General features: G+C 56.3%; 1 protein-coding gene and 2 pseudogenes across 1 annotated transcript; 1 reads left to right on the plus strand and 2 right to left on the minus strand.

The window, feature by feature from the left end:
- The window catches only part of LOC128820668 (uncharacterized), a 1,438,581-nt pseudogene that overhangs the window by 906,775 nt on the left and 508,330 nt on the right, over positions 1 to 23,476 (minus strand).
- The window catches only part of LOC128820667 (uncharacterized), a 2,212,279-nt pseudogene that overhangs the window by 367,287 nt on the left and 1,821,516 nt on the right, over positions 1 to 23,476 (plus strand).
- Positions 5,731 to 6,915, minus strand: LOC128820730 (olfactory receptor 14I1-like). The gene has a single exon (XM_054001551.1). The coding sequence runs from the start codon at positions 6,866 to 6,868 to the stop codon at positions 5,936 to 5,938; it is 933 nt and encodes a 310-aa protein (XP_053857526.1). The 5' UTR covers positions 6,869 to 6,915; the 3' UTR covers positions 5,731 to 5,935.

A 23,476-nucleotide genomic window follows, 5' to 3' on the forward strand; every position in this document is an offset into this window, starting at 1 on the left:
CATGTGCTACCCAAAGCAGGGTAAGCTAGACCACATGGTGACACCTAACAAGGTTTCTATATCCAGTGCAACAAAAAAAAAAAGAAAAATTATGTTACTCAAGAACTGTTATTCTTATTTCACACTTTTCTCTCGATGCCCTTGGGCTGCACATTGGGTGCCAAAATTGGTCTTGGTTTACAAGACAGGTGTCTGCTAGGGAAGGCAGAAAAAAGGCTCCTGTGGAATGGAGAATGTAAACCCCCTCCCTCCAAATTATTAGAATTGTGAAATCAAGGGGCTCTCAGGCAGAGATGTGGGAATAACAATAACAGTTCTTCACTAGTGTGTACAATAAAGCAAACAAACAGCAGCACCTCCGGCGCTGGCAGCAAACAGAACAGGAGCCCAGTGCAGCCTTTCGGCCGCAGCACTTTCCCTGCGGTGCAGCTCCGGGCACGGCCGGCAGGGGCGCTGGTGGCTCCCGGGGGGCAGGGCAGGTGCGGTGATCCCCGCGCGGCTGCAGGGGGCGCTCCGGCGCGGGCTCGGGGAGCACGCGGCCATGGCGGCTTTGTCCCAAGGCGGGAAGGGCTGGAAGAAGGCTCCGCTTCACAAACCCTGGGGGCAGCCGGCTCCGGGGCCCCAGCAGGACTCTGGGAAAGCAGCAAGCTGGGCCGGCAGGATGTCTCAGCAGGCAGGGGGTGAGGGGCTCCCAGCAGGGCAGGGAGAGCCGAGCTCAGGATCCCGGGCACCCGAGCAGATGGGGATAGGTCTCTCTTTTAGTGGGGCAGGTGTTAATAAGGTCCCAGTTTAGGGGCTGTTCTCATGAGCAGAGGCTCACCCCATGACAGAAGAAGCAGCTCTGGGCCGGGCTCTGGCAGCAGCAGTGGAAACTCCCTTTCCCAAGAGCAGCGGCTCTGATCGTCCTCCTCCCAAAATAAGGGATCAGCCCATACTCATCAGCTGATGATAAGGAATGAACGAAAAGGAAAAACCCAACCCCAACACTGGTTTGCCATTCTTAATCCTGTGGGACAAAGTCTATAAAGGTTTAATTCCACCTTTATAATTGTTTACATAGGAGCTCTTGAAAAGTCGGGGACAGGGATTGGAACCTGCTGCTCCAAGGCTCCCCTCACACAAGGAGTTTAGAAAGCCTGGAGGTCCTTGGAGGTATTTGGGGATCTACAGGGGCTATTGGGGACCCTTTTTGTACCTACTGACCCGACAGGAGCTTCTATAATAAACTTTGCCTAAAGCTCCCACTCTGCCCATGACAGGAACCACTGTTAGTGCCTGTGATCCCGGGCTGGGATAAGAACAATTTACTGGGAACAGCAAAGAGTCAAGGAACAAACAGGAACAGAAACAATATTGATAACAGAAGGGATAAAGAAAAACTATTTACAGGGAAAAATACAAAATAACTGACTGGGTCTTCTTGCCACATATTTCCTCCTGCTGGGAAAGGACACCCTTATCCTCAGGGAGAGAGTCCCTTTCCTGCCCCTGGCAATGACCTGAGGTGGGAGTGAATGTAATGACAGGGCCATGGCCAGACCCTCATATTCTTCAATCCCACATCAGGTCATTGGCAGGGCCAGGAGAAGGTACAGGTGTCTTCCCAGCATGGATCACAGGGAACATGGATCACCAGAGCTCTGATCAACGTGGGCTCTCCTATGGGAGTTGAAGCTGGAGCAGTGCATGAAGCTCCTCCTGCAGTTGGGGCATTTGCAGGGCTTCCCTTACCGGTGCCTCCTCTGGTGTCTGGTCAAGTTAGAGCTCTGGGTGAAGCTCTTCCCACACTGGGGACACTCGTAGGGCTTCTCGCCAGTGTGGATGCGCCGGTGGGTGATGAGGTTGGAGTTGCGGTTGAAGCCCTTCCTGCAGTCGGGGCAGCGGAAGGGCCTCTCCTTTGTGTGGATCCGCTGGTGACGAAGGAAACCGGAGCTGGTGTGAAACTTCTTCTGACACTCGGGACACTGGTAGGGCCTCTCCCCAGTGTGGATGCGTTGGTGGGTGACGAGGGCAGAGCTGCAGCTGAAGCCCTTCCCACACTCCCCACACTTGTAGGGCCATTCCCCGGTGTGGATCATCTGGTGGCGGATCAGGTCAGAGCTCTGCCTGAAGCTCTTCCCACACTCCAAGCACTTGTAGGGCTTCTCCCCATGGTGAATCTGCCCATGGACCACCAGCTCCGAACTCTGGCTGGAGCTCTGTCCACCTTCCTGGCACAGGGTGGCTCTTTCCTCCTCAGAGCACCCTGGGCTCAATTTGCAGCCCCTCCTCCTGTGGGACCTCCAAGGATTTTCCTCCCCTTTGTGTTCCTGTGCCATGGTGCTAACCAAAACGGCCTCTTCCATGAGGTTCTGCCGTGGACATTTGTCCTCGCTGGTCTCCATCCTCAGCTTCTTGTCTGGGGGAGGAAGGTCAAGGAGAGGATGGGATTTGCCTCCGTGCCAGAGGGAAGGGGAAGGAGATCCCCCCAGTGCGTCCCCGGCAGGACGGCGTCGGCAGCGGGGTTGTCCTGCAGCCGGGGGCCAGGCTGGGCTGGGAGATGGAGCAGGAGAGATGGGGAAAGGGGCACTGACTTCCTCCTCACCTGCCTGGGTGTCCTGGGACATCTTCCTCTTCCTTGCAGTCTTATCCTCCCTTTGGTGAAGGTCTGGGAATCGGAAATTCTGTTTTGGGAAGGAAACAAGAGATGAGCTCATTGAGTTTTCTACTGGTTTGGAGCAAATCAGGGGGAGAATTTAAGCCAGAATTACAATTTAGTAAGAATATTAAGATCAAGACAATGATCCAGAAACACTGACTTAATCTGACAGAGTCAGGATATAACCTGACACCCCGTTGGGCAGGGTGGTTGTAGCAATGTGATGAAATGGTGGCTGCAGTCCTGTTGGAGTGATGAACGTGATTCTGTCAAAGCAGGGATCCTGTAGAAGGGTCTGGTCTTCCTCTGAAGGTCCAGTGGTGCTGATGGAGCTCTTGTCCTCTGGGAATCCAGTAGGCAAGGTGCTCCTGGTGTTGCAAGGGTGAGATTATATGCAGGCAGGAATGCTTGGTTCCTCCCCCTGGGTGGAGCATCCCACAATGGGATGATGTAATTTTATCAGTCCTGCAGTGACACTCAATGGCCCATTAACAGAAGATGGCCCCTGCAGGGCGTTATCAGGGCTGAGTCATGGCAGAGATAAAGAACACTGCCCCACCTGTTTATCACAGTTCATGAAGATGGTGACTGAAAACACACTTTTGGTAACATCTTACATTGTCACCTGAAACAGTGAGGCAATCCCTGCTCAGGGTTGGGGGTGAACACAGATTGGTTTAGAGTGGAAAGTTACTGTTCAATATAGGTGATAGGCATTGGGGAAAAACTATAAACATTTAATATGTAATGTGTTATATAGATAATGGCACCAGCCCTTGGGCGGGAGAGACAAAGACAGAGACAGAAAGAGATGCAGAGATGGAGACAGAGATGGAGAGAGACGCAGAGGGAGAAGACATCAGAGAGAATGTCAGGGAGTGTGTGTGCCTTGAGGTAACATGCAATAAACTATCTTGAGACTGGACGACTGAAGACTACTGAGTCTTTCTTTGAAGGCACGGGCTGGAGGAGAGACTTTACCGCCTCCCAGGATCACCCCAATCTGGGAGTGAGCCCCGTCAGTCCCTTTCCCTGTGTACCACCCCTGAACCCTCAGACCACTGGATCCCTGATGCTCTCCCCCACTCCTATTTTCCTGTATTTCTACCCTAAACCCTCCTTTGTCTTTGTCTTTAACCCCCACGCCCCTGGAGCGTCAAACCCTAATAAATCCTGGCTGGAGCTCCATGCCTGGACCCTCCCGTGTCTTCACTGCCGAGCTGCTCCGTGTGTGTGTGTGTGTGTGTGCTGGGGCTCTCGTGGCTCCTGCCCGGCAGCACAAAACACTCTCAGGGAAAGTTGTGCCTGCCACCACCACAGACCACAACAGTGTCCCTTGGGACCAAGAGGCCATTGTGACACTGTGGGACAAAGGAGAGCATTGCTGCCCAGCCAGACCTCATGGAACCAAGGACCCACTGTGACACTGCAGGGCCTTGGGGGACCACGGTGCCATTGTGACACTGCAGGGCCCAAGGATCCAAGGGACTTTGTGACACCAAGGGGTCCCATGGAACCAAAGGGACATTGTGACACTGGGAGGCCTCATGGAATCATGGAGACCATTGGGACACTCTGGGGCCTCATGGAACCGTGGTGACACCAAGTTGTCTGGGAGTGTTGATCTGCTGGAGGGTAGGAGGGCTCTGCACAGGGTCCTGGACAGGCTGGATCCAGGGCCCAAATCCAACAAGGTGAGGTTTAACAAGTCCAAGTGCCGGGTCCTGCACTTTGGCCACAACAACTCCTGCAGTGCTCCAGGCTGGGGACAGAGGGTCTGGAGAGCAGCCAGGCAGAAAGGGACCTGCAGGGAGTGATGGACAGCAGGCTGGACATGAGCCAGCCGTGTGCCCAGGTGGCCAAGGAGGCCAATGGCTCCTGGCCTGGATCAGGAATGGTGTGGCCAGCAGGAGCAGGGCAGTGATTCTTCCCCTGTTCTGGGCACTGGTTGGGCAGCACCTCGAGTGCTGTGTCCAGTTTTGGGCCCCCAATTTTGGAAGGACATGGAGGGGCTGGAGCGTGTCCAGAGAAGGGCAACAAGGCTGGTGAGTGGTCTGGAGCACAAGTCCTGTGAGGAGAGGCTGAGGGAGCTGGGGTTGTTGATCCTGGAGAAGAGGAGGCTCAGGGGAGACAAGGCGATGTCAGGGCACAGGTTGGACTTCATGATCTCCAAGATCTTTTCCAGCCTTGCTGATTCTGGGATTCCCTGAAACCACCCTTGGAGCAGTTGCAGGAGGAGCCCTGGGCCTCCTCTTCAGAAGCTGCAGCAGCCCAGGTCCCTCAGCTTCTCCTCAGAGCCCCAAAGCCCATCCTGTCAGTCCTGCAGAGCCTCTGCAGCTCCTCCTCATTGCCCAGAACAGGGACATTACCGCCCAAGCAGTGCCCATGGCCGGTCCCTGCTGCAGCCCCGGCACTGCCACCCCCAGGACTGTGCCCGGCCCCGAGAGCACTCAGGCCCTGCAGCAACACCAGGGCCACCAGGGCAGCAGGGCAGGGCCACGGGAGCAGCACTGGCAACACCAAGTGCTGCTGCTGCTGCTGGGCACAGCTGCTGTGCCAGCACTGATCTGCCCCCAGCTCTGCACACAGACATTGCTGCTGCAGCTCCAGAGAAGGCAACAAAAGGGCAGCTCTGCAGAAAACTCTGCTGGGAGATCCTTGAGTTCCTTTAAAGCCACCGAGAGTGCAGCCCCTCATTGACACAGTCTGTGGCCACCGGGAAGGTAGAGGGAAACTATATGAGAAATGGCACAATGACATATATTGTGGACAATATGAAAAAACAAAACAAAGGGAAAAAAAATCCACAACCAAACAAAGAAGTATCAAAGGTGACATTTATTACAAGTGATTTGCAGAAATTGGCCAGCAGTTTAATGTCCCTGAAACCATCCAGTCATCAGTCTCCACACTGCAGCCTTGAGCTCCTGGTTCCACAGGCTGTAGATGAGGGGGTTCAGGGCTGGAGGCACCACCGAGTACAGAACTGACAGGGCCCGATCTAGGGATGGGGAGGACATGGAGGGGGGCTTCAGATGAGCCAATATGGATATGCTGAGGAACAGAGAGATCCTTGAGTTCCTTTAAAGCCACCGAGAGCGCAGCCCCTCATTGACACACTCTGTGGCCACAGGGAAGGTTGAGGCAAACAAAATGAGAAATGGCACAAAGAATTACATTGCTTTGTGGACAATACAAAAAAAGTAAAACAAAGGAAAAGAACCTCCAAAATGTAACCAACAAGAAGTACCAAGAATGACTTTTATTACAAGTGATTGGCAGAAATTGGCCAGCAGTTTAATGTTTCTGAAAGCATCCAGTCATCAGTCTCCACACTGCAGCCTTGAGCTCCTGGTTCCTCAGGCTGTAGATGAGGGGGTTCAGGGCTGGAGGCACCACCGAGTACAGAACTGACACTGACAGATCCAGGGATGGGGAGAACATCGAGGGGGGCTTCAGGTGAGCAAACACTGCAGTACTGAGAAACAGGGAGACCACAGCCAGGTGAGGGAGGCAGGTGGAAAAGGCTTTGTGCTGTCCCTGCTCAGAGGGGATCCTCAGCACAGCCCCGAAGATCTGCACATAGGAGAAAACAATGAACACAAAACAGCCAAGCGCTAAACAGGCACTAACTGCAATGAGCCCAAGTTCCCTGAGGTAGGATTTGGAACAAGAGAGCTTGAGGATCTGTGGGATTTCACAGAAGAACTGGCCCAGGGCATTGCCATGGCACAGGGGCAGGGAAAATGTATTGGCAGTGTGCAGCAGAGCATTGAGAAAGGCACTGGCCCAGGCAGCTGCTGCCATGTGGGCACAAGCTCTGCTGCCCAGGAGGGTCCCGTAGTGCAGGGGTTTGCAGATGGACACGTAGCGGTCGTAGCACATGGTGGTCAGGAGATAAAACTCTGCTGAGATGAAGAGCATAAAGAAAAAGAGCTGTGCAGCACATCCTGTGTAGGAGATGGTGCTGGTGTCCCAGAGGGAATTGTGCATGGCTTTGGGGACAGTGGTGCAGATGGAGCCCAGGTGGCTGAGGGCCAGGTTGAGCAGGAAGAAGAACATGGGCGTGTGCAGGTGGTGGCCGCAGGCTACGGCGCTGATGATGAGGCCGTTGCCCAGGAGGGCAGCCAGGGAGATGCCCAGCAAGAGGCAGAAGTGCAGGAGCTGCAGCTGCCGCGTCTCTGCCAGTGCCAGCAGGAGGAAGTGGCTGATGGAGCTGCTGTTGGACATTTGCTGCCTCAGGAAATGGTTTTCTGCTGAGGAGAAAAATACAGGACTGGGTCAGGCCACACTTCTATGAAGAAAATGTATTGCATATCTCAGCAATTCAGCTTTCAGGGTTGCTCTTTTTAGGATGACTTCTCTGCTTTCCCCTCACCTGGGCTCTGGATTTTGCAGGCACTTAGAGCAGGGACTCACAAATGGGCTCAGGAGGATTTCTTCTTCCTGTGCAGTGAGAGGCAACTGAGTCTGCTGGTGGATCTCCAATTAAATGGACTTGGGAGACACCAAAAAGCTTTTCAGCTCATCTGTTTGCAATTTGCCCATCTGAAGAACTGAGCTGAGGGAGTTCCTTGTATTTGTTCATCCAGCTGCACCTGCCACAGTTAGGAGTGGCTGTGGGTGTTTGAAATCCCTGACATTTCTAATGCACTGCAGGTGAAATCGTGTGGGTGTGAGAGGCACAGGGATGGTCTCTCAGTGCAGAGACAAGAGAGCAGCTCTGGCCATCAGGGCTGTTCTCAGCTGCCCCTTGCTGGCAGCTTTGAGCTGAAGGGGAGGCAGCCAGAGGAGTTCCCCTAGAGAGAACCAGGGCAGTGCTGAGAGCAGAGGGCTCTGGGGTCAGAGAGCAGATGGACAGAGCCCTCACCTTCTCTCAGGGTGCCTCACTGGGATCTCAGCTGTCTCCTGCCAGGCTGGTGCACAGAGGGATCATTGCAGCTGCCCAGGTGCAGCTGCCCAGCAGCATTTCCCTGGCCCTACCACTGAGCTGTCTGCTCCATGGGGATCCCAGGCAGCCCAGAGACAGCACAGGAGAGCTGTGCCCTTCTGGAGGGCACCTGCAGCCCTGCAGGACACCCAGGGAATCAGCTGAATGGCCCCTGAGGGTACCTGGGCACTCTGCTCACACAGACACATCTCCACAGCAGCATCCAAAGGGTCCCTGCCTGGACGGGCACCTGCCACCCCCAAAGCCTGGCACTGGCTCAGAAAACCCAATGGTGGCAACAAGGACAGCACAGGCACCTGGGCATGGCATTGAAATGTCACACTGCTCCTGCCAGGGGAGGAGGGACACTGAGACTGATGGAAATCAGGGGCTTGTCCTTCCTTGCCTGGCTCTGGCTGCTGCAGGGGCAATGCACAGCCAAGCCCCCGTGGGATGAGGGCAGGGGCTCTGCTTAGGGTGGGAAAGGAGCCCGGGGAGGAGCTGCTGGGGGAAGGTGTCTGAGCCACAGGGACAGCAGGGAGGTGCCACATCCCCCTGCCCAGCATTTGTGGCAGCAGCTCCCTGTCCCTCCCTGCCCGTGTCCCTGCTGAGGGGAGCTGTTCCTGCCAGCAGCGTCTCCCTGTGCCCAGCTCCGCTCCCTGCCAGGGCTCACAGAGCCCATCCCCAGCCCACGGCCCCGGGGCAGCTCTGCCTGGGCAGGGACCTGTCCTGTGCCTCTGAGGGGGCAGCAGGGAAGCCCCGCTCTGGAGCTTGTTCTGCTCCACACCAGGACATCCAGGAGAGCCACCCTGACAGGTCCTGTCAGTGCTGGCATTGTCAGAGACACTTCCAGGAACTCACCTGCATTGCTCTGCAGCCAGAGACTCACCGTGTCCAGGGGCTGTGCAGATTTCTCCCCTGATGGGGATTCGCCTGTCCTCCCACCCCAGCCTACCTTTAACCTTGTTCTCACTGCTGCTGCCTGCCCTTACTGCCTGCAGGTACTGCCCTGTCTGCCCTATGGCCACCTCCTCTGCACCAGAGGGACTGGGAGAGCCCTTGCAAAAGACCATGGAAACTGTGGGATGGGCCAGCCTTAGGAGATCCCTCCAGGAATGGAAGTTTAACTTTCCTAGAGACAGAGAATTATTCATTCAAACCCTGCGAAGATTTCTCCCCTAGCAAGGGCTCAGTCACTCTCCCAGCCCAGGCTGCCTCTCCTCTCTCTGTGCCTCTGGGCTGTGCCTGGGGTGGCTGCAGGCAGTGCCCCAGCCCTGCTGGGCTGGGAGAAGAGCTGCTCATCCAGAGAAATGTGCTTTTGAAGCTCTGCTTGCTTACCAGCATCACCCTCTGTGCCAGGAGCCCGGCCCAGCTCAGCAGCACAGACACAGCACAAGGACTTGAATGAGCCTCTGGGGCTTTGTGCTCAGGCCCTGAACATCAGGCCCTGAGAGGCAGCTGCAGAAACCTCTCAGGAACTCCAAGTCAGAATCCAACTCCAAAGTTGCTTTGACTTTTAATGGGTCCCAGTGAGGGACACGACTGAGAAAGTGTCCCCAGGCTCCAGTTAGAGCGGAACACTGGAGGCGCTGATGACAGCAAGGATGACTGTGGGGACAGCAAGGGAAAGGTGTCTCTGGTGCTGAGCAAACCTGGATGTGCTTCAGGAATGCAAAGGGCCAAGGCTGAGCCCCAGCCCCTGGCAAGGCAGATCCTGTCCCTCCCTCCTTGCTCAGGGCTCTTCCCGGGATGGGCACTGGCATGTGGGGATGTGCAATGCCAAGGGCAGGACCATGGGGCGGCCCCTGCCAGGCTGCTGAGCAGGGACAAGGAGGCACTGAGGCCCCAGGGCTGCAAGGGTCACTTGTCCCCTGGTGGCCTCAGGCCCAGGGCCAGCAGCCATGGCCAAAGTGCTGCACAGGTTGGCTCTGTCAGGGCCTTGCAGCTGCTGCACATGCCTGTGCCCTCTGCAGCCCAGGCTGTCCTACGGTGTCCCTGCCCTGCGCCTCTGTCCCTGCAGGCTGTCCTCATCCCCCTTCACATTAATCTTTTCTTCCTCTGGCTGTTTTCTACTATGTGAAAAGGATCCACAAGCTCTGAAACCACCCTTCAATCCCTCCCAGGGCTCTCCTCTGCTGTCCTCACTCTCCACCTCACTGAGCACAGAGCTTCTCTGTCCCTCTATAGTGGTCAAATGCCAGAGACCAAGAGTACCTGGACAAGAGGGACAGTTCTTTTTTACAGGAAGGAAACCACAGAACCCCAGGGTTTTGAATGCAGATGAGAAGCAGTCACCAGAGTCCAAGGCAAGCCTGACCTGTCTGTCCTTGCAGCTTTGTCTGAAAGCAACCTTTAGATATATGGGGAATTTTGGGGGTTGAATTTCATTTCAGCCATGGGTTCCTGGACTGGAATGACAGTTGTCCATAGGATGGAAAGGGTGGAGCCCCAGTGTTTCAAAGGCTGATTAGAGGTGGCCTCAAGCTGGCCAAGGCAACCAGACCTGCTGTCAGAGAAGAATCCTTGTACAGACAGAATTTGGGAGGCCAGACCCCACTTTTGTCTATGGGCATCTGGATGAGAAGGACAGTTCTTTTCCGTAGGAAGGAAAGTACAGAGCCCCAGTGTTTCAAAGGCAGATGAGAGCTGGCCCTCAGGAAGCCAAGGGAATTTGGACAGTCCTGGCAGGTTTTATCTGGGAGCTATCCATGGATATAAGGACTTTTGGAGGTGGAGTCTCAATTTTGGCCATGGATGCCTGGATGTCAAAGATAGTTTCTTCATGGGAAGAAAACCCAGGCCCCCAGTGCTTTGAAGGCAGGTGAGAGGTGACCCCCAAGAGGCCAAGATCAGCCAGAGTTGTCTGTCCTGGCAGGTTTCATATGGGAATAATCCTTGCATATAATCAAATTTGGAGGAGGAGTCCCAATATCAGCCATGAACCCCTGGAGGAGAAGGACAATTCTTTCCCACAGGAAGGAAAGCATGGAACTCCAGGGTTTCAGGGGCTGATGAAAAGCGACCCTCAACATGCCAAGGTCAGCTGGACCAGTCAGGTGGCCTCCAGGAGGCCCAGCCAGCCAGACCTGTTCCATGTTCTTGGATCCTTGGGGCCCTGCAACATCACAATGGCCCCTTGGTTCCATGAGGCCCTGTAGGATCACAGCAGATTTTTGTTTCCATGAGGCCCAGTGATATCACAATGGTCTCCTTGGCCCCACAGTGGCACAATGGCCCCTTGCTTCCCTGAGGCCTTGCAGTGTCAAAATGAAATCCTTGTTTCCATGAGAATGAGCAATGCCACGATGCCCATTGGTTCCATGAGGTCGCAGAGTCTCAAAATGGCCCCTTGGTTTTATTGGGTTCCCCGGGATCACAATGGCCCCTTGGTTCCACCTGGCCTGGATGTGTTACACTGGCCCCTTGCTTCCATGGGGACCCGCAGTGTCACAATGGCCCCTTGTCCCCATGAGGCCTTGCAGTGTCACAGTGGTTGCCTTGGTTCTGTGAGGCCCTGTGGTGTCACAATGGCCCCTTGGTTCCATGGGGACTCGGAGTGTCAGGATGGTCTCACTGGTTCCATGGAGCTCTGCAGTGTCACAATGGTCTCTTTTGGTTCCGCAGTGTCTCAATGGCACCTTGGTTCCGTGCAGCCCTGAAGTACGGAATGGCCCCTTGGTTCCATTGGGCTCCTCACTGTTACACGAGTCCTTGGTTCCACGGAGCCCTGCAGTGCCACAGTGCTCTGCTTGGTTCCATGGTGCCACACAGGGTCACAAGGACCCCTCAGTTCTACAAGGCCCCACAGTGTCACAATGGCCCTTGCTCCCATGAGGCCGGGCCATGTCACAATGGTCTCATTGGTTCCTCGAGGCCCTGCAGTTCCACAATGGCCCTTGAAGTGTCACAATGGTCTCAGTGGGTTCCCCCGCTGGTTCACAATGGCCTCCTTTGTTCCATGATGCCCCGTAGTGTAACAATGGTGTCCTTGATTCCACAGTCAGAATGGCCCTGTGGTCTCATGGATCCCCACAACCCCTTATAGAGCCCCACAGCCCCTTATAGAGCCCCATGGCTCCTTATGGAGCCCCACAGTGTCACTGTGATCCCCTTGATTAACCTTGATTCTACTCCATGCTACAATGACCCCTTGGTTATACAAGGCCCTGCAGTGTCACAACAGCCCCTTGGTTCCAGTGGGTCCTGAAGTGTCATAAAGGTCTCCATGGTTCCATGAGGCCCCACAGTGTCACAATGGACTTTTGGTTCCATGAGCTTTCGTCCTGCCAACAGCAGTCTCCTTGGTTCCACAGTGTCACAAGGGACCCTTGGTTCCATGAGGTTCAGTAGTGTAACACGGACACCCTGATTCCATGAGGCTGTGTGTGTCACAGTGATCTCCTTGGTTCTGCGGCCCTGCTGTGGCTGCTGTGTAACACTGGACCTGTGGTACCGTGAGGTTCCATAGTGTCACCATGGTCCCTTTGGTTCCACGAGGCCTTGCTGTGCCACAATGGATCCTTGGTTCCATGAGGTGCTTGGCCTCCCACAGACCTTCACAGCCCCTCACGGCCCCTCACAGCTCCTCATGGCCCCTCACGGCCCCTCACAGCCCCTCATGGCCCCTCACAGCCCCTCACAGCTCCTCATGGCCCCTCATGGCCCCTCATGGCCCCTCACAGCCCCAGTCATGGGGCCCCTCCCAAAGGAGAAGGGGTTGGGCCCTGCCTCTTCTCCTTTAATTTCAGTCCCTTCACAGCAACAAGTAAAGAAAGGCTGAAATGGAGCCTTTCCCCAGCCTTTCCCTCTGGGTTCATGGCGGGCCGAAGCTCTGTGCTGGCGCTGGCCCAAGCTCCAACATCCCTGCAGCCCCAGTTCCTTTGCTGTCCCCCCGTGTCCGTTCCCTGTCCCCGAGTCCCGCCCGGCTCTGGCAGCAGCAGCAGCCGCAGCGCAGTGGGCGCCGGCCCGGCCCAGCCGGGGCTCCCGGGCAGGAGCAGCAGCAGCGCCGGCCCCTTCCCACCTGCTCCTGCCTCGGCTTCCGAGGGCTTTTTCCAGCTGAATTCTGGAGAAGAGCAACAAGCACCCACACACAGCCCTGACTCCTCAGGGCCCGCCTGTGCTGCCCTGAGCCAGCCCTCAGAGGAAGAAAGGATCGGGTTCCAGCGCTGTTCTCAGCGCTGCTTTACTCACCCTGAGCTGACAGCAGGAGGCTGCTGCTGCCTTTGCCTTGGCAATTGCAGATCACGGCTGCTCTTGGCCCTCTTCTGTTTGCCACTTGAATTTTATCCATTAACTGCAAGGGCCTCTTTCAGCTGGTGCTACCCACAGTGCTTTCATGACACTGAAGTCAGTATTTTTGTCGCAGGCATAAAGATTAGCAGATACTGGAATGCCCACCAGCCCCTGAGCACTAAGGCGAGGGGAATTAAAGCCACACAGGCCACATTTGCAGCGCTCAAACACAGCCCTGTTGCTGGTGCTGATGAAATAGAATCAACTGACAGAGGCCATCACAGAAATTGCCTCTGGAGTGTGGAATAAAATTAAAAAATCCACCACAACAAACAGAAACCAGAACTTCTTGACTCGCTTCATTGCTTCTTCCCAGCAGCAGGAAATGGAGCTGCCCAGAGGTGTTTTCCCTGCTGGTGAGCACAGTGAGAGCCCAGCCTGTGCCCAGTCCCAGCAGAACCTGAGCCCAGCCCAGGGAGCTCAGCGCACGCGGGGCCAGGCCCAGAGCCCCGGGCACGGCCGCCCATTGCGGGGCAGCGGCGCAGACGGAATGTCCTGCGGCCCAAACCTCCTGCTCCTGCCACACAGCGCCCAGCGCTCTCCCCCTCCTCCTCCTCTCCCAGCACGGCACAAATTCCAGCTCGGAGGAGGCTTCCCCACAGAGGGCTCCGGCTCCTGCTCCAGCCTGAGTGTCCCTGCAGAGGAACAGGGCATCTTTCAGGCACTTCCACAAGCTCAGGCTTCCCATTCCATGGGGAATCTGGGATGGAAATGGCCTTTTTCAGAAAGACAAATGCAGAGGAGATGAATTAGAAATTATTAGGAAAAAGTGACCCTTCTTCCAGACAAAGTCCACCAAGTCATTGCCTGCATTTCTCCTTTTCAGATTCTTTCAGTCATCTCCTGAGAGGTCCAGCTTGTTCTGCTGCTTTCCATGAACTGATTGTGCTCTTGATTTATGAACCAATGCACCAGATGTGGAATCATCGACACTGAACTCAGAAACAAACTCCCTCTGTCAGCCCATTTCCATCTTCTAGATCACTTTCAAGATGTCCATGGGGATGTTGCAATGATGATCACACAGCTCTCCATTTCTGGCTGCAGGCTCTGCAGATTCTTTCTCTGCATTCAGTCAGGCTTGCATTCCCTGACAATTCCTGGTAGCCCGTCATGGTTTCTTAGGGTAGAACAGTCACAATGAAAACCTCACCAATGGCACAACTGCCCAGCCCACAAGGAAAAGAAAGAACAAGCTGTCAAGTATTTCAAATATTTCTCCTGCTGTGCTGCAAGAGTTGAGCTGCAAGCAAGGTGTGGAAAGTCAAGAGAAGCTGCAGCTGGTGGCACATCTTGTGACAGGAGCTGCTCAAAGCTTCCTTGTTCTCCAGGAAAGGTTCATGGAAAGAGCAAACAGGACTGTGGAGAAGATTCTGGGAAAACTGAAACAGCTTTTAAGAAATGAAATGAAAATGGAAAGAAAAAATCGAAGATGTTTTCCTCCATTTATTTCTATGTTCCTCTTTTCCATCTTGCACTACTTCTCCATCCCATTAATCCAAATGGGTCTCACTTCTAAGATCCATGACTTGGCAAGTTTTAGACACTGTAAAATACCATGAGCTACACACAGTTTGCCTTCCCCTGGGTTTTTTTTGGAAATCATTGCTGGCGAGGTAAGTGCAGTGCTTGGGTCAGGTACAAATTCTGCATTCAGGGAATGCGCTCCGAGAGTGTTTGACCCTCAGCAGGGACAATGCACAGCAGCGCCCAAGGGGATTCCTGTGTCCCTGGGCAGGAGTCCAGACTCTGGGTCTGGGCTGAACACGGCAAAGTTCCCGTGTTTGGACAGGCTCAGGGGCTGCCCCGGGGAGCGCGGGGCTGGGCGCGGGGGCGAGCGGGCAACGGACAAACGGACACGGGGACAAACGGCCCCGGAGCTTCAGGTGCTTCAGTTGCAGCAGCGGCAGCAGCAGCAGCAGCGAAAGCAGTGAAAGAAGCGACTTTATCGACTCCCTCTTGCTCCTCCTCTCCCTCTCTTGCTGTCCCGCAGCCTCTCCCGCTCTCCCTTTCCCGCTGTCCCCTCCTCTCCCAGTCTCCCTCTCCCCTGCCGGGCCAGGCCATGCCCCCGACCCGCCCCCGGCCCCGGGCGGGGCTGCCCCGTCCCTGTCCCTGTCCCTGTCCCTGTCCCTGTCCCTGTCCCTGTCCCTGTCCCCGTCCCCATCCTTGTCCCCGTCCCCGTCCCTGTCTCTGTTCCTGTCCCTGTCCCTGTCCCTGTCCCCGTCCCTGTCCCTGTCCCTGTCCCCGGCCGTCCCGCCGCGGTCTCGCCCCCGCCCGGCTCTGGCCGTGCTGGCGCTGGCGCTGCTGGGCGGGCATCAGTGCCTGGGGCCGGGGCGGCATCGCCGCCCTTTGGCTCCGCCTGGCCCGAGCCCGGCCCCGGCCCCGACGTGGGCTCCAGTCCCGGCCCCGGCCCCGGCTCCTCCCGGGCCCCGCGGAGGACACAGGCGGCGCGGCCGCTGCCGCCGCCTCCGCTGCGGCTTCCCCGGCCCGAGCTCCGCCGCTCGGCAGCGCGGCCGCCGGCCCCGAGCCGCCGCTGTCCCGTTGCCAGCAGAGAACGCCTGGGGATGGCCGGCCCGGGGCGCTCGGGGGGCGCTCGGGGGCCGCTCCTGGCCCCAGGCCGAGCGCTGACAGCCGCGTCCCGCCCGCAGGGAAGACGCAGGAGGCCCTGCAGGAGCGGTACCGGCTGGGTTCGCTGCTGGGCAGCGGCGGCTTCGGCAGCGTCTTCGCGGCCACGCGGCTCTCGGACGGCGCCCCGGTGAGCGGCGGGGCCGGCGGCGGGCGCAGGAGGAGGAGGAGGAGGAGGAGGATGGGGTTGGGCTAGGCGGGGGGCGAGCTGAACCCGCTGCTGTCCCTTGCTCGCAGGTGGCCATCAAAAGGGTGCCGCGGGATCGCATCCGGCACTGGGGCGAGCTGGTGAGTGAGCGGGGCCAGCGGCAGAAGCCGGGCCGTGCCGGGCGGGGACGAGCCGGGGCCCGGCAGGGTGGGAGCTGCCGGGAGCCCTGCAGGGAGAGCGGGCGTGGGCTGAGCGGGGCATGCAGAGCATCCCGGGCTGGCTGAGGGCTTTCCCAGCCCCGGCACGGCCTCAGCCCCACTGACGGCATCGCGCTCCTCCCGCAGCCCGACGGCACCAGCGCACCCCTGGAGGTCGTGCTGCTGGCCAAGGTGGCCACTGGCTTTCCTGGTGTCGTCCAGCTGCTGGAGTGGCTTGAGCTCCCCAACGACATCGTGATGGTGCTGGAGCGCCCAGAGTGGTCTCAGGACCTGCACCATTTCATTCGGGCACGGGGGTTCCTGTCCGAGGAGGAGGCGCGGGGGCTGTTCCGCCAGGTGCTGGAGGCCGTGCGGCACTGCACCAGCTGCGGGGTCCTGCACAGGGACATCAAACCAGAGAACATCCTGCTCGACCTGGCCACCGGGCAGGCCAAATTGATCGACTTTGGCTGTGGCACCTACCTGCAGGACACAGCCTACACTCACTTTGCAGGTGAGCCCAGGCAGGGGTGTGCTCCTGGAACTGGTATGTTATGGCCCAACATCTCACAGCCCAAGCTGAGTGTGCCAGCGGGGATTCTCCCTTTTGCTGCCTTTCACTGAGTCTTCAGCTGAGTTGCTTTTGAGCAGAGCTGGGTGGGGAGCCAGCTTCCAGCCCTGCTGGCAGCCTTTGCCCACCACTCTGCCCAGGACTGGGGCTGGGGCTGGGGCTGCCAGCCTGACAAAAACACCCGTAGGTGGGGGTAGCAGAGACAGGTGGCCAGAATCTGTGGCTCAGCTGGTTTGGTGTGCAGGTGAGAAAGGGCTTGAACTGCTTCACTCACCTGGTTTGTTTTGGTTTCATAATGGTTTTTGGGGCAATGCAGGCAGGGAGGATGAAGGCATGGTTTTTCCCAGCACTGGGTGGGTTTTTCCTGGTCATGGCCGGGCCTTGCCAGGGCTTCTGCCGCTCTCTTCCGACACCAGTGGCTTCTTTTCCAACCCCGAGTCTGTACACAAGTCCCAGGTGCTGGCGAGAGGGCAGCGGTCACCCCGTGTGCCACTGGGGCAGCCCCCACATGCCCAGGGATGCTGGGGCCAGGCTCTGGGAGCAGCAGCATCCCCCTGCTGAACCCCATTTGTATTCCATAGGAACATGGTCATACAGCCCCCCGGAATGGACCCACGCTGGCTGGTACTACGGCAAGCCAGCTACCATCTGGTCCCTGGGCATCCTGCTGCACCAGATGGTCTGCGGGGAGCACCCTTTCAGGGGCTGCCAGAACATCAGCTGGGACCATCAGCTCTCGCTGCCACAATGGCTCTCTCCAGGTGGATCCTCATCTCTGGCCACGGGGGCAATACCAGTGCTGGGAGACAGCAGCAGCTCGTGAGCATCCTGCTCTGGCAGCTGCTGAGGAGGTGGCACATGTGCTGCTCTCCTGCTCTCCTCCAAAACAGGGAATTGATGGGAAAGTTTAGGCCCAGCTCTGAGCACATCCAGCATGGCCTGGGCACAGGAATAGTGGGGCAAAGCCAACAGGAGCCTTCTCCAACTGACCTGTGGGTTCTGCTTTCTCTGCCCAGAGTGCCAAGATCTGATCAGGTGGTGTTTATCCATGCTGCACTTGGACAGGCCCTCATTAGAAGAGCTGTTCTGTGATCCCTGCATGCAGGATATTCACCTGCCCTAGAAGAAGGGAGAGAGCCACAGGCACACTTTGATGCAGTGCCCTGGTAAGTTACAACTCCACACACGCCTTGGCAATCAGAAGCACAGGAACCCAGACTTTTTTGTGCTGCCTGTGTCACTGCCCAGGGGTCATCAGATGGGAACACACAGCCCTTGTGCTGGAGCTGAGCTGCTCTGCCCAGCACTGGTGGCCGCCATCCGAGCTGCTTCTGCTTGTCCTGGTTCCCTGACAGCTGGGGCCCTGGGCAGAACCCTGACAACCTGGGCTCACCCAGGGAAGGAGAAGGAGCCCCTGGAGCAGCTGTACCAGGTGGGGCTGCTCCTGCTGGAGACAGTGAGGACGACATCAAGGCTGACAACCTCTTGCTCCACCTGGTCACCGGCAAGCTGAAGACGACGGCACTTTGATTCTGGCACCTTCTCCAAAGCCAGGCTCCACAGGGAATCTGCAGATGAGTCCACACACAGGGGGATGGTCCCAGATTTGGGCATTGCACAGCCTGGCCGGGAACACAAGGTTCCCCCTTTGCTGGGGCAGATGCAGCTGATCCTTCAGTCGGCTGCCAGGCTGCTTTTGGCAGGGCTGGGGGCATGGGCTGGGGTGGGTATGAAATGGGAGTGGGCTCCTGGCCCTGCCAACAGCCCCCAGCACCCACCGTGCCCCGGGCTGGGGCTGGGGCTGGGGCAGCCAGCCCGACACAAACCAACCCCCATGGTGGGAGCAGAGGTGGGACTCCAGAACGTGTGCAGGGGCTGCTTTGCTTTGCAGGCAAGGAAGGGCTTGGGCTGCTGCACTGCCCTTGTTTGCTTTAAGATCACTCTTATTTTGGGGGGCAGTGCAGGGGGAAGGCAGAAAGCCTGGGCTTCCCTCACCTGTGGATGGGATTTTCCCTGGCATGCAGGGGTTGGGCCTTCCTCAAGCCCCTGACAGAGATAAGATTTTTGACCTTTTTTCTTGTTCCCCTTTTTGTCTCTAATCTATTTTCAATCATGTGTTGTTTGTTTTTCTAGAGGAAGCGTTCTAGGTGGGGTCCAGTCTGGATAGGGAAGTGCTTGGGAGCAGCTGCGGCGTGGATGGGCCGTGCCCTTGGAGAAGGCTGAGGACATCGTTTGGGACCAGCTTTTCTTCCAGCGGTGGATGGCGTCAGGTGGGTGCCGTCTGCTTGGCATGGTGGGATCAGAGCTTTGGGGAGATGGCAGCGAGCACAGGAGCATCCTGCTCCGGGCAGCTGCTGAGGGCTGGATGTGCCGTGGCTGGCTGCAGGCTGGGCACATGTCCTGCCCTCCTGCTCTGCTGCCAAAGGCAGCAGTGATGGGCAGCTCTGGGCACCGCTCTGGGCACGGCCAGCATGGCCTGGGCACCGCGGGCGGCTGGGACAAGGGGACAGGAGCCTTCAGCTGACGGGCGCTTTCTGCTTTCTCTCCTTGCAGCCGGGCTCTGCGGGTGCTGAGGCTGCTCTGGGCTCTGCCAGGGCTCTGCTGGAGCTCAGCACCGGGCCACAATCAGCCAAAGAAGAAATGGTGTGCCCTGCAGCACAGCCTTGCTTGAGCATTTCAGCTACACAGCTCAAGTTTGCAGAGTGTGCGCCTCCCAGGGAAAACATGCCACCACCCAAAAAATAAACTTGTTCAATAGCTTCTGGAATGAAATCAATCTGGGATGACCCCAAATGACATTTTTCAGCTTGCTCAAGCTGTAGCTCAGCCCTTCTCTGAACAGTTCTCTCTCCCACCTGTATTTTACTTCCCAACTGCTCCCTCTTTTCCCCCAGTCAGTTCCCAGCCCATGGCAGTCTCCATCACACTGTTGCCTTCCTTGGTGCCCCTCACCATGAGGTAGGCCGAGCCCCAGGCTTAGGGACTCATCCTGGCACTGGCTGAGGAGCAGCAATGTCTCAGGGGTCTGGTTGGATTTTAGTGTCCTTCAGAGCTGCTCTCCAGCCCTCAGCTCTCCTCACTGCTGAGTTCCCACTCTCTTTTCCTCGTCCTTGCAGCAGGATGAGCTCTGTGAATCCCCTTGAGCCTCCCCACTCTTCCCAGCCCACGCACCCACCTCAGTTAGGCTGAAGCTGCAGCTTCTCTGTCTCCTCTGGCACACCAGCCCAGTCCCCTGTGCGGGGAGCCCCAGCCCCAGAGCACAGCACTCAGCAGTGCAGTCCGGGCTGGAGCAGCTGCCCTGCAGCCCTGGCTTGGCTCTTGGTGGCAAGGGAATGCTCCCTGTTTGCAGCTGTCCCTGCAGGATGGCCCCAGGGCAGAGCCCAGCCGGGCTCCCACTGCAGCCCCTGAGGCTTGGGGCAGACAGTGGTGCCAGAGCTGAGGTTCACGGGGAGCACCCACAGCTGTGGCTTGAGTCAGTGTTGGCAAATGTTGTGTTCTCATCTCCTGCAGCCTGTGGGGAAAGCAACCTGTGCTGCCAGGCCTGTGTGTGCCAGGGGCTCTTGGATGTCTCTGTACCCATGGACAGAAGGCTCTGTGTGTGCCAGGGGCTCTTGGATGTCTCTGTACCCATGGAAAGAGGCTCTGTCTGTGCCAGGGTTTCCATAATGTCTCTGTACCCATGGGTATGGAATAGCATGGACAGTGACAGTGTCAGTCACGTTGCTTGCACGCTCCTTCCTTTGCATACAAGACACATCCATGCACACCCCCATGCACAGATACATTAAAAGGACAGGGAGGGAGAGAGATTTCCCACAGAGCTCTAACTTTGGCATAACTCACCTTTTAGCTGCTGGCCAGGGGATTTTTTTCCCAGCTCTGTGTGAGAAGGTGTCCAGGAGCTGAAGGAGCAGCATTTAGAAGCAGTTTCAGGATTTCTAGGCAGGCAGTGGAGCTGACAACCATCCACGTAACTCGCCGTATTCATCGGGATGTGCTGCTGGTTCTTTGGGAATATGGCCCAATGGAGACACGAGACTTGGAAAAATCCCAGCTCTCTGTGGGTTTGTCAAAGGGGGAGCAGCAGAAACATTTTGTGTCTGCTCTGGGGACACAAGGTCCAAGGAGCTGCGGTGGCAGAGGGTGAGCTGGGCTGGTGGCAGGTGAAGTCCTGGTTCATGACATCCCAGAGTGGCACAGGACAAAGCTCCAAGCACCCCCAACCCCACTGATGAAGTCTTTGTGATGCTGCACATCCTACAGGAAAAGCTGCTGTCACACAATTTAATGGGATTTGTAAGTTTCATTTTCAATACTTTAGGTCCAAGTTTCAAACTGCAATATTTTTGCCCTCAAGACACAGTCGTGCACAATCCATCTCTCATCCTCCTATTGCTTCAACTCCAATTAAAAAAAAAATCTAAATATTGGAAACAAAACCCAAAATCTTTAAAAAAAGGATGCTGAGATCAGTCCGTAAGATGGATTGAGGCCATCAGAATATGCACAAAGTAAATGAGTTCTCCTTTTAAAAAGATCAGTTACCTCTTCATCCAAAGTTACAAAAGATTTTCACTACACCTTTGTTTCTTCTTTTTCTCTTTCATATTTTTCTCGTTTTTTCTTTTCTTTTTTTTTTTTCTTTTTAAGCAGCTAACACATGCAGAAAAGGAAATATACAGCAAAATGAGATACATTTCTGATAAACAATGAAAATATTTACTCCTCTGTTTACTTTTCTCTGGATACCCTGATATAAAAAATCTAGCAGATAGGAGCAGAGGTGTAAAGTGTTTGCTTTGCACTAAGCTGGAGTTCAGCACTGCTGACATCCTGATCCAGCCAAGAGTTGCAGAATTCTTTTGCACACCTCGAGCCATGTGTTTGCAGGCACAGCACCTGCAGTGCTGACACACCCGTGCACGTGAATAACTCTGTTACTCCCTCCCAGAATTTGGGCTGTGCCCCAGAACGAGGTGCTCCAGCCCTTTGCTCCTGGTTCCCGTGGGGAGCAGCTCCCTTCCCTCTGGCTGAGCTGCTCAGGCAGAGCCCGGCAGCTCCTGGCCCTGCAGGGCTGAGGCTTTTCCCCGTTGCTGGGCACAGACTGATGGAGCAACACTGCTGAACACGGGCACACAGAGGGACCAGCAGCAGCTGCCTTTGGCCACCTGAGGCTCCAAGGCCCAAACTCGGAGCAGACAGGGCTGGAAGAGACTCGCAGGCTCCCTGCTGGCTCTGCTGCCCCCCTTGTGCCCACCTGGGAGCCCCCAGGGCCAGCAGGGACTTGAGATGGCAGCCCTGGGCTCCTGGAGGTTGTGCAAGGAACGCAGCTGGGGACTCCCTGTCCATGGGGAGCTTCCAGATGGAAAAGGCTGCTGTGCCCAGGCAGCTCCAAGGGCAGAGAAAGGAGGGTCTCGACCACGGGATCTGTGCCAGTCCCACAGTCCTGGGCAGCAGCCACCGAGCCCTGGGGGAGCAGAGGGCACAGCAAGAGGGACAAAAGCAGGCAAGGTCAGGGAGTGGAGAGAGCCAGAGCTGGGAGCAGGAACAGCTGCTCCATTGCACTCTTGGAGAAAGCTCTTGGCTGGTTCAAAGTGCTGAAAGGCGTGAAGGGCAGAGAGGAGGCCACAGCAAACAATGCTCCTGTTTCCACAGCCTCCCCTCTCCGTGTCCCAGAAGGAATTGGATGGACTGTGTTCTTCTCTCCAAGTCGTCTGGTTCAGCACGAGCAGCTGAGCACCAGGAGCTGAAGGAGCTGAAGCCTCAGGCCACAAGAGCTGGGCCAGAGGAGACTTTCTGAGCAAATGAATGCTGCTAACATGGACCTGGCTGAATGCAGCAGATGGAATCATGGAATCACAGAGTCCTTTCTGTTGGAAAAGACCTCTGAGCTCATCCAGTCCAGCTGGTCACCCAGCAGTGTCGAGCCCAGCACTAAACCACGTCCCTGAAGTGCCAAGGCCTGGACAACAGCCCTGAGTGAGGCCTGAACAACAGGCCCTGAGCCAAAGGTGGCCTCTGGATGAACCTTCCAACCAAAGGTTATCTTTGGATCTGCTCACTAATGAAATATGCATGGTCACTAGCACTGTGATAGATGTATCCACTCATTAGTGAAACATGTATTGACCTTTCTGTATTTACAAGCCAGACAAGGCCATGAAATCCGACATCTGGCCTTGTCTGGGGCTGAATGGTCACAGTCACCTCCCTTGGTTCCTGCTGGGGCCCTGGCCAGGCTTTGGGAGGAACCCAAGAGGAGGATGAAAGCAGATGTTCCCGCACCAGAAGTGCTGTCAGTTTGTTCATTCGGCACTGTCAGAGCTGGGCCCTCTCACAGCGAGGCTGGAGCCTCACCTGTGGCTGGAGGCACCTGCAGGAATTGCCAGTGTCCAGGAGTGGCTCTGCAGCCCTTGGCTGTGACAGCTTCCCCAGCTGCTGTGTGGATCTGGGGGATGGTAAAACCTGAGGGTAACTGGGGCTGGATCTTTCTTAATCACTGCTGCAATCTTTGGTGGTGGTGGTTGGGTGCCTTGCTGAGCTGCTCCTTTTGTGATTCTTTGCTGCTTTGAGCTACAGTCAATGACACTGATTCCTTCAGTTGGTGTCTGTGTCTTAGGTGCTGACCCTGCCCACTGGTGAAACAAAACTGGCACAGTCTGGCCAGATCACCACAAAATGTCCCTTTTTAAATGTAAATGTGAGGAATCAGTCCCATCAGAAATTCCCAGATGGGAAGCCCTTCCCTGGAGTTCCCTGGCTCTGGAGTGGGCTGAGGTGGGAGCACCGTGTGAGCAGTGGGGCAGTTGGTTAAAAAAGGGGCTGAACCCCTGGATGTCTTAAAATGCATCCAAAAATGGCATATGGGAAAAGGAAAAGAACTTGTGAGTTTGGGAAGATGGGGATGGATTTTGTTAATTACACATTGGAAACAGCACCAACAGAAGCAAGAATTGGTTTTGGAATGCTCCCACATGGAGGGACAGAGGAAGGTTTAAATCTTGAGCTCACATTCATTTGTGCAAGTGAACTACAATGTTGTTATTATTAATAACAATAGTTGTGTAAAAGCTGG

The sequence above is a fragment of the Vidua macroura genome, chromosome 30 (genome assembly GCF_024509145.1).
Source record: "Vidua macroura isolate BioBank_ID:100142 chromosome 30, ASM2450914v1, whole genome shotgun sequence".
Classification (NCBI taxonomy): domain Eukaryota; kingdom Metazoa; phylum Chordata; class Aves; order Passeriformes; family Viduidae; genus Vidua; species Vidua macroura.